The sequence below is a fragment of the Coenobita brevimanus genome, chromosome 93, assembly GCF_032717465.1.
Source record: "Coenobita brevimanus isolate Jiangsu-jjx chromosome 93, ASM3271746v2, whole genome shotgun sequence".
Classification (NCBI taxonomy): domain Eukaryota; kingdom Metazoa; phylum Arthropoda; class Malacostraca; order Decapoda; family Coenobitidae; genus Coenobita; species Coenobita brevimanus.
In genome coordinates, this window is record NC_137046.1 from 22,084,949 (window position 1) to 22,096,839 (window position 11,891).

The following is an 11,891-nucleotide window of genomic DNA, read 5'->3' on the forward strand; positions in this document are numbered from 1 at the left end:
TCTCCTCACAATTTCTGTAACAAGGGTGGCACCTGCTGTTATATCAACTCTGAATATGCAGTTGACACTCTCTTGACATTCACTTCTTCTAACTTTGATTGCTCATTATGCAAACTAAATTACATAAATATAACCAAATATATCTGCGTAGTTTATTGCTCCCCAATGCTTCTTCAGAACCCAGCGTAAATGACTTCATATCCACACAGTTAAGCAACCCTGACCTCTTCCTTGCTACTGAAATTGCCGTTTTGGGTGATTTGAACGTCCAGGATGTAGAATAGTTAATGCATTCTGCCAGGACTGACGATACTGCTCTTGAATGCGAGTTGTTTGCAGAATCGTTCAATCTCACACAATTGGTAAAACAACCAACCTGAATACCAGGAAATCATGACCATATCGCCTGGCTCTTGAACCTATTTCTGACAAATTACCCAGATCAATAAAGGATAGAGGTACTGTCACCACTTGGATCCTCCGACCACAATCTCACCAAAGCCTCGTTTGTCAATTATCCCAAAACTTTCCCCGTTCTGAACCAGTCAGGGTGACCAGATGGCACTTTGATAGGGCAGACTGGGATGGATATTGGAATTATCTTGCTGATATTTCATGGCAGTCTTTCTTCTCCAGTGATGTCAGTTCTACCCAGACCCAGATTAATTTTGTTCCACTGATTTCCTCATATATCAGCAAAGAAAGATAAATGTAAAGGTAGATGACGTATATTCCAATTTCCACTCCGTTAATGCCGGCGTACCACAGGGATCAGTCCTGGCTCCAACCCTATCCCTAATTCATATTAATGACCGCTTGTCTGTCACCCATAATCCCATTTACTCATATGCAGATGACTCAACGTTTCACAGGTCCTTCACACTCAAACACCTACTCACGAACTCTGATATCTCTAATTCCCAACTCAGTACAGCAGTCCCAATAAATAAAGAGTTATCTAAGATCACTGAATAGGGACAAAATAACATTGTCTCATTTAATGTCAGGAAAACCAAATATATATAATTTACTAGTAGACAGATATTACCTGATTCCTATATTACCTTCAATGCAACTAATATTTCTTTCCCCAAAAGTACTGAAATTCTCTGCGTTTCATTTAACAATACCCTCAGTTGGACCTCCCATATTAGATCCCTTGCTAAAACCGCTTCAAAGAAACTTGGATTATTGTATAGAATCGGCAACTTCTTCACTGACGAGCTGTTAGCTACAATGTACATGAATCATGTGAGCTCTCAGCTGGAATATTGTTTATCTTTGTGAAGCAGATGTGGAAAGATTGCACTAAAACAACTAGAGAAAATACACAATGAAGCCATAAAAACTATTGATAACCCAGTAAATACAAATGAACAAACTCCCCCATAAGTAAGGCGAAATGTTGCCTCCCTTACATTATTTTGCATACAGTTTTATGGCAAATGCTCAGACGAAGTTGCATTCATTGTGCCACCTCTCCGCATCTTACCCCGTGCTACAAGGGCATCTGGTATAGCTCTCATGACTGGACTGTCACACTGCCATGTTGCAGAACTTACCCCTGTCAGAATTCATTAATTCCCAGAACTGCTTGTCATTGGAACTCGCTTCACCAGAATTGTTTTCCCCAAGACTTCAATCTGCAGCAGTTCAGGTTCAACTGTAACAATTTTTTTACGAATGTGGGACACCTGTAATCTGGTGTATGAATTATTTTTTATTCAATTTATTTTCCCTTCCTCTGTTCTTCTGTAAAAGAAATCCAATAAAATTCTCCATCTTTCATTTCTTCCACTATAATACCATCACAGATCAACTCTGCTACTGTATCTGCCCGTGATTCAAACTTCCCCGTACAATACATTCAAGTCACCTTCTTATTACTGTTACTCATCTCTTTTTACATGTAAGTACTACCACGTAATTGTCAATATTCAGCATCTCTCTTTACTGTTGTCAAAAGTCAAACTTAATCTGCTTCTGTAAAACTGCCACCATTCAGTTTGTTATTCTTATACTTTCACTATGTACTCTGTTACCAAAGTACTGGTCTTCGTTATACTCGTTAGTTCCATCACCCTAACACCCCATACCAAGATGCAGGAAACATATTTTTAAAAAATAATATGTGAATTTGTAGTCTTCTTACATAGGTTTCTGATATTGACGAACCATTTAGATATAAGGCCGCAGGTGGATACAATACCCAAGAAAATGACAAATATAATAATACATAAAACTATTACAAGTCTTAGACTAAATTTTTTTTTTCCAGGGCGTAGAACACAGAGTCAAACATTTGCGTTGTACAAGTGGCCGAACATCTGACTTTGCCCTCTGACTTTGAAGTTCAATTGATTGTTCTCAAAATCAGTGTGCTGTATTCTTGTGTGATCCATGGCCCATCCACCATCATTGGTCCAAATCAGATCAATGTTTTTTTTTTTTTTTTTTTTTTTTAATGTGTCCGGCTATGGGCATAGGCTTCACAGCCTGCTATCAAGGCCCAGCAGTCCTCCTACTTACCATACATCTCTATATGTCACCACTTCAGCGCTAACACCCACCGTCCATATTGAATACATGCTAGGGCTGTCTCATACAGGACTGGTGTATTGGTATTAGCGGAGGTATTTTTACGACATGTCGGCGGGTCTCCTGGTAGATCAGTAAAGCCTGATTTAATGAAATTCAAATCCTTAAACTGTTCCCTGCCCCAGCGGGGATTTGAACCCGAGTCTGTTAGGACTGCAGGCCACCTCTGACCTACTCTCGTGATCTTTAACTCTGACCCATTGTTCTCTGAACAGACTCTCTTCATCCTTGTCAGTCCATCAGTATTTCCACCCCAATTAGACCACATCAAAACATCTCTATTGGAGTTGTCGGGTCGGACATTTGACTTTGTCCTGTGACCCTAACCTTTGGCTGATTGCTTTCAAAACTGAATTCTTCATCCCTGTCTTACTCTACACACTTCCATCAAGTTTGATCCAAATCAAATGAAAACTGATTAATTAGACCTTACTGTGTGACCTTGACCTTTGACCTACTGCTCTTAAAATCAATAGATTGATTCACTGGCTGACTCTCAACTCTTCCACCAAGTTTGGTCCAAACCAGATAAATGCTTTGTGAGCTTGGTCTTTAACTCTTTGTTCTCAAAATAGAATTCCTTCATCCTTCTCTTACCCCCCATCATTCTACTAGGATTGGTTTGAATTAGGCTGATTGTTCTCAGAGTCGAATCTCATCATCATTGCCTGAGCCTGAACTTCTTCATCGAGTTTGATATAAAATGGATGAAAACTCTAATTTCACTTTCCTGTGTGACCTTAGACTTCGACCCCTGTTCCTTAATGCAATTGGTCAGACCATGGCTGATCTTCAAAACTTTCGCCAAGTTTGGTCAAAATCAGATCAAAACTTTTTTTTTTTTTTTTTTTTTTTCACATTCAAAAACACACCGCGTGAAATATGACATTGTCCTGTGTCCCTGACATTCATCTGATTAATTTCATTATCTAGTCTTTCGTTCTTGCCGTACCTCAGTCCCATCATCAAGTTTCGTCTAAAACGAATTAAAACTGTTTACACTGATTTGGCATGTGACCTTCGCCTTTGAGATAGTCCTATTAAATAACAGCAACAACAACAACAACAACGATAGTAATAATAATAATAATCATCATCAACATCATCATCATCATCATCATAATAATAACAACAACAATAATAGTAATAATAATAGCACTAATAATAATAGTAATAATAATAATAATAACAACAACAACAACAACAACAACAATAATAATAATAATAATAATAATAATAATAACAATAATAGTATTAAAAATAATAATAATAATAATAATAATAATAATAATAATGATAATAATAAAAATGATAATAATGATAATAATATTGTTATTCATAATAATAACACTAATAATAATAAGTATACTACTACTACTACTACTACTACGACTACGACTACTACTACTACTACTATAATAATAATAATAATAATAATAATAATAATAACAAAAGACGAAGAAGGACAAGCAGAAGGAGCATTCAGAGAAGGCGTCTCCCGCGACCACGAAAAGGTCAAAGGGTCAAATTCTGTGCCCTGACCTTTGATAGATTACTTTCAAAATGAAACCAATTCATCCTTGCCTTACTCCCAGCCCTTCTACAAACTGTGGCCTAAATCGGATACAAACTGTGTTAGTTGACTGTCCTGTGACTCCGACCTTTTACCTATTGGTCTTGAAAAAAAAAAAAAAAAAAAATAGATTTACTCCCTGACTGACTAAACCCTTCTACCAAGCTCGGTTAAAATAATTTTCAGTTATTTTGATAACTGATCAAGACACTGGTAGAATTTTAATTTTGCCCTGTGAACTTGACCTTTGAATGACTGTTCTCAGAATTGAATCATTTTAATCTTGCCTTACCGTCAACCCTCTCAAAAAGTTTAGTCTATATCTAATCAAAACTGCTTAAGTTGATCTTGCCTTGTGACCTTGACCTTTGACCTGTTGAGTTATATAAAAATATGCTTACCCCACGACCGACCCTCATTTTTTCCATATATATATATATATATATATATATATATATATATATATATATATATATATATATATATATATATATATATATATATATATATGTATGTATATATATATATATATATATATATATATATATATATATATATATATATATATATATATATATATATATATTATTGGATCAAAATTGTCTGAGTTATTTTGTTAACTCGGGTCGAACCATGACGATGCCCTGTGACCTTGACCTGTGACTGGTTGTTCTCAAAATCGAATCGCTTCGTGTTTGCCTTAAGACAGTGAGACAGTGTCACACTGGGCAGAAAACGGCGAACATGTTAGCCGTTTTTGCGAGCCGAATGACAAACAGTCAGTGGGATTCAGCTTGCTAGGAGGTTTGTTACTGTGATGAAGACTCGAATGAGCTAAACATAAGTTTTTCAACTGTTTTTAATTGTGAATGAAATATTTAGAGCAGGAGGTAAATTTCAATGAAAGCGGCTCGCAAAAGGGGCTAACATGTTAGCCACTTTTGCCCAGTGTGACTCCACGTTTATCGCCAACCATTTTCACCAGCTTGGAATAAACTGGATAAAAACTGAATAAGCTGACTTTGCCAGATCATCGTTTGACCAAGCCCTGTGAACCTGCTAGCCCAGGAGCATTAAGATACATGGAAAAAAATTATAGAAAGCTGATTGTCTCAGGAAAGCTACACAAAAGCCTCCTAAGCCAAAATCAACAAACAATCTAAACATTCCACGTAAGCTAGTCGTGTGTGACGAAAAGTTCAAGATGACCACCATTGGCATGGGGAGGGTACAGTGCATAGCTCTGTGGCTGAAATTTACAATAGGTCATGTAATACCCCATTTTATGGGTTTTATGGAGTGATAAATCCATTTTTGCTATTACTCTAAGAATTCTATGTCACTGATAAATATAGAGGACGTGCGGCAAACGCAAAAAATCGGAAATCTGTGTTGATAATATTGCTATGAATTTACAAATTAGAGTATGCTTCATCAGATGTCTTTATTCCTCAGGTTGGATACGGATTGAAGTGTAGAGGCAGAAGTACAGTCTCCAGCAAAATTCGAGCGACTGACTTGACGAGCAGGTTGGTATATGTGGCACCGCCGCACCCCCAGTTTCAACCCCTCCCGCCCCGTCTCTCGTTCCCATTCATTCGTCTACCCTCCACCCTCCCCACATTCAACGGCAAGAAAGTAAGGCCTACTCCCATCGTCTCAACCACTCTTCCGTCATCCATTTGTCTTGGGAAATAATAGTTTTGTTATGATAACGAATAAAAACACATTACACAGTGTTTTACTCAATAGTATCGTTATTTATACACCATGATCTGAATGCAGGGTGATATAAACTTGTAATATATTCGTATGATAGTGAGGTCTGTAATCATACAATTTATCATTTTGACGGTTGTATCCAGTCAGTGTGTAACATTAAACAGTCGGAAGCTATAAGTAGATGTATGTAGTGGTTGGTGGTGTACTCCTTTTCTTACTTCACTTAGTCACTGTTACTTTACAAACTTTATTTTAGGCCATTACTATTAGAAACTATTAATACCCCATGTGTGATAATAGCAAAGTGTTGCTGATAAGTAAAACACATGATCAGTGTTGGTTATTGATGTCTTAATACATGATATCGGATAACGTTGGGCAACAGGGACTGGATGACAGCTTGTCTGGTGGTTAAACCGCCTAAGCTGGTCAAGCCGAGGCCATGACGTGGTTGCTGGCATTACCAAAGGTCAGTCAATATTTAGACGCCATTCATTGCTGCTGACAGTATTATAAGTATCAAGGTCAATTTCATACAAAGGACAGCCAAAAATAGAGTGAGCCGCGTGGTGTGCTGATCCCGCACACACCATACAACCAGTGCCAGATTACCAGGTATAGGCAAACTGGGCAACTGTCTACCAGGCCAAGGCCTGTCACAGGCCATCCAGACTTCCAGAGTGGAATAAATATACGCTTTGGGCGTCCAAATAAGTGCCATCACCCATCAGACCATCAAAAAAGGCCATTATAGGCCATGCCAACATTTCACTGGAAATAACGGAAAAAGAGATTTATATGTTGCAGGCCAACAGTCTGCACTGGTTACCAAGCCACAGCATAGTTAATCCGGCGCTGCATACAACCAACCCCCTCCACCCCTTGACTCAGCCGCTTATCGCCACTCTCTCCAGCAAGAGACCCGCCACCACCTGATAATATTAGGAATATAACCTTGCCTTTATAGTTATTACTGCAATAGGATGTAATTTGCGATTCACACGGTTACAACACGACGTGTTTCGAAAAAGGTAACCAATAACTAAATTGGCCAAATGGATGATCTGCATAGTAACCAAACAAACTTGTCTTGATTGCAGCTTACGCTAATCAACATTATCGTGCCATACAACAGATAATTTAGATTATTCATTTTCAGCGAGAACGTTTTCAACAAAGGTTTGACTAGCTACAGTTCACACTGGTCAGTGTTGCTTACAGCAACATAACAGACGTAGCGGTCAGGTTAACGTTATGAGTATTTGCTCTTCAGGTTGTGTCCTTTCCTCTGTCTCTGTGTGGCCATGGTTTTTACTATCAACTATCGTCAACTGAAACGTCAATAATTGTCTCAGAGAGCGAAGGATGTTAAAGTGGACAAACTGTTTTGGCTGCGCAAATATGTAATAAGGAAGGCTAACTGACTACCGGCATATTTAAGAACACATTTTAAAACGATATGAAACAATGGGGTCAGACATTGGATTTATATAATAATGGAATGTCGTGGGTAACTGGGGGAGTGACAAGGTAACCCTGTCAACACCGAGTAGGACCACCCACCACCTTTTCTATCACTCTGTTCCAGCTGCCGTACTAGTGACAACAGTGAATGTTTTACTTGAGATCTGGTGTTTTAGCCTGACTTACCCTGCAGTGTTAAAGGCTACGTTCAGACTAATGTATTATAATCCGCTATTGCACTGCATATCTGACTGAATAACATTTAGAAAATATGGTCTTACTGTGTACTGATCATTAAATGCTTATTAGCCATATTGTTAATCTGTATCACTCTCATATGGCGCAGTAAACAATATTGTAATGCACACTTCATGGTGATAATAAAGACGTGTTTATGAGCATTGGTGGAAAACACACACACACACACACACACACACACACACACACACACACACACACACACACACACACACACACACACACACACACACACACACACACACACACACACACACACACACACACACACACACACACACACACACACACACACACCGCTCGCTGGTGCAGTGGTAACGTTCTCGCTTGCCAACTGGTGGACGGGAGTTCGCGCCTCGCTCAGGTTGCGAAAAGTTTCACTGACGAAGTGGATGGTTACTGTCCCCCTAGAGCAAGGGGACGGGTGTGTGATTGTGTGAAGGTCACAGCCTTGCCCTTAGATCGGACTATATGAGCTCTCAGCTCCCTTCCGGGAGGGTAAAAGCTGACGATCACGACCATCAAGTGATACTGACCGACCCGGTGAATTACACACACACACACACACACACACACACACACTATCCCCGGGCAGAGCCGTCGACCCAGGGCTCATTTCCCTCTCCCCATGACCCCACCACAACGTGTGACGGCCAGCTACCCCCTCCCCCCCACACACACACCAGCGATGGTTGTATCCAGTCAGTGTGTAATATTACACACTGACTGGATACAACCGTCAAAATGATAAATTGTATGATTACAGACCACCCTATCATACGAATACATTACTAAATAACCCTGCGCTCAGATCGCGGTGTATAAATAACTATCTATCTATCTATTGCCAGACGCCTCAATCCCGTTTGGGGTGGCCACAAACAAATCGCCTCCAAGTCGCCCTGTCCCCCGCCATTTCACTGCCCTGCTCCCAACTCACACCCCCCTCTCTCATATACCTCTCCACCCCATCCCTCCATCTCATCCTCGGTCTCCCCCTCCCTCTTCCACCCTCCACCTCACTCACATACACTCTCTTCGTCAGTCTTTCACCCTCCATCCTCTCCACATGGCCAAACCACCTCAGTGTGTTCCTCACAACGCTTCCTATCACATCCACATCCACACCACAACGCTCCTTTATATCCTCATTCGTCAGCCTGTCTCTCCACGTGACTCCACAGGCTCCTCTTAAATAACTCATTTCCACTGCTCTCACTCTTGACTTGTGTCCTTCCAACAATGTCCAAGCTTCACTTCCGTACGTTAGAGTTGGTATCACAATACTGTCATGTAGTAACTTTTTTACTTCCATGCTCACTTCCCTGTTTCTTATCACTGCTTTCAAGGAACCAGCAACCTTTCTTCCCTGCTGTACCCTTTCAAGCACTTCACCCTCCAAACCTCCATCCTTACTCATCACACTACCGAAATACTTAAACGTACTCACATTTTCCAATTCCTCACCATCCAACCTCGCTGTACATTCACTGACTTCACCTCTCTCAAAGACCATCACTTTACTCTTCCCTACATTCACCTTTAGGTTCCGTTTCTTACACACTCTCTCAAACTCATCCACCAAGCCTTGCAGCTTCCCTTCGTCTTCACTCAACAACACAGTATCATCTGCAAACAACAGTACAGGGAGTTTCCAAACACTATCCTCCCTCACCAGGGCCACTCCAACATCCACTACCCTACCTTGTACCTCTTTTATTACCCCATCCATGTACAGATTGAACAACCATGGAGACATGACACATCCCTGTTTCAAACCAACTTTCAAAGAGAAAAATTCACTTAGTTCACCATCCACACGCACTGCAGCCTTCGCACCATCGTACATACCCTTCACAGCATTCAACAACTTCCCATCTACTCCATATATTCTTAACACTTTCCACAATCCTTGTCTATCCACCCTGTCATATGCTTTCTCCAAATCCATGAAAGCCGCATACAACTTCTTTCCCTTCTCTAGAAACTTTTCCACTAAAGATCTAAGAATGAATATCTGATCTACACAACCTCTTCCCTTCCTAAAGCCTCCCTGTTCTTCTCCAACTAATTTCTCTGTTCTTTCTCTTACTCTGTCTATAAGTATCCTACCATACACTTGTCCTATTATACTAAGAAGACAAATGCCCCTATGATTACCACACACTTCTTTTTTCCCTTTTCCTTTGTACAAGGGAATAATTATACCTGACTTCCAATCCTCCGGGACTCTACCTTCCTCCCAGGCCAATCTGCACATCTTCCACATCCATTCTACTACTATCTCTCCCCCATGCTTCAGCATTTCACCACACACTCCATCAATTCCTGGGGCTTTCCCCGATTTAACTTTCTTCATTGCTTCCACAACTTCTATCCTACTGATTTCTTCCTGTCTTCTCACCTCCCTCCTTCTCCCAGCCATTCCCCAGCCACTTATACTCGCATTACTTCCATCCTCTACGTTCAACAATAACTATGATATGGAATAAAAGACTGTGTAATGTGTTTTTATTCATTATCATAACAAAACCATTACTTCCCCAAGACAAATGGATGATGGAAGAGTGGATGAGACAATGCAAGTAGGCCATATTCCCTTGCCCTTGGATTTGGGGAGGGTGGAGGGTAGACAAATGAATGGGAACGAGGGAGGGAGGGAGTGAAACTGGGGGTGCGGCGGTGCCACATATACCAACCTGCTCGTCGAGCTGGTCGCTCGATTTTTGTTGGAGACTGTACATAGATGGATAGAGGACAGTGTGAATGGATCGAGATGGCAGCATAAGAACAGTGTGATATTTGTGATTTATGTGATAAGCCAATCCCCTGTGATCGAAGTACTGTCACAGAAAGAAGCCTATCTAACATATTGTACATTAGTGCTGATCTGAGGGATGGACATGATGAAAGCTATTATCTAAAGTGTTGCCAGTTCAGATTCATAAATGGTACAAAGAACATTACATCATGCTATCATACATAAAACAGCGAAAAAGGGAGTCAGAAGAATCGGAGAGACAAGTGTACAGGAACATCAATTGCCGTTCATAGGCCACTATCTTTAATATAAAATATGACTGTACTGTGGAAAATATGTGGACTAGTGTATGATCGTCAAACAACCAAAGGACCAACGTGAGGCGACTCATGAAGCAGCAACAACTGGATTATTATCATCTGTTGCAGTGAAGGCGATGGAGCGAGCTGATAGTTGGAGAGAGTCTGTATATACACGCATTCAAAATGTTGGTGATCTTGTGGCAGCTGAGGCCAAATGCCACCATGATTGTCAAAACCGCTTTCATGATGGGCGAGAGCTTCAAAGGAAAGCAAGGAGGAGGCCTTCAGGGTCAGTCGACACCAGAAAACAACATGCATTCCTGAAACTCTGTGAGCATACTGATGAGAGTAATGAACATGAGGTCTCCATCACAGAACTAGAGTCGTTCATAAGAAAGTATTCTGATGATGGTGAATGATACACTACCAAGCGCTTGAAAGATAGGTTACAAGAGCACTAGAGGGACAGCACTATCGAGTTTTGCAAACAAACATCAGCACTATTTGACAAGGGTACAATGTGCAAAAACAACAGAAGTGGACTTGCTAAGGTGCTGAAAGCTCCAGTAGTCCCAGTATGCGCTGAAGCTCTTAGGAACGCAAACTATGTGGTTGGTGGAAGACATTTGCAGTAAAATGTGACATGGCCTATGGACTGCACGTATGGTGATGTGTGTGTGACACCTATATGAATCACGTTATCAATAACTATGGCAAAGAATTCACTGTCTGCTTTAATGGCTACACAACTCTTACCTTGTCAACCAAGGTAGCTGAACAGAACTGCCGCACTGATCCAAATGTGTCTACAGCCATAGTGTTTGGTTTCAGTACAACAGTCATGGACAATCAATGTTCCATATTAGCAGATCTTAACAACAAGTCATGCTTACTCAGTAGGCTCAAGGACCGGCTTACATCTGAAGGCGTTGCTTGCTGTCAAAGTCAGGCTGATGTTGACTACTTAATAAGTAGCACGGCATTGGCATCTGCTAGGAATATCGCATGACCTATTGTACTTGTGGCAAAAGATACAGATATGCTTGTTATGTTGGTTGATAGGGTCACAACAGACAATATCTACATGCAGTATGCAAGACACTTTGTTTTTAGCATACACAGTATCCAGCAGGCAATGCATCCACACACCCAACAACACATACTGATAGCACAAGCTATCACCGGATGTGACGCAGTCTCTGCTTTACATGGC

At 40.6% G+C, this 11,891-nt stretch overlaps 1 protein-coding gene across 1 annotated transcript in view; it reads right to left on the bottom strand.

Moving 5' to 3' along the window:
• The window catches only part of LOC145412377 (luciferin sulfotransferase-like), an 89,332-nt gene extending 77,838 nt beyond the window's left edge, over positions 1-11,494 (bottom strand). The window contains exon 1 of the mRNA XM_080282266.1: positions 11,435-11,494. Coding sequence (XP_080138392.1) covers positions 11,435-11,494 — 60 coding nt within the window. The remainder of the gene's footprint in view (positions 1-11,434) is intronic.
• Between the last annotated feature and the right edge of the window lie 397 nt (positions 11,495-11,891).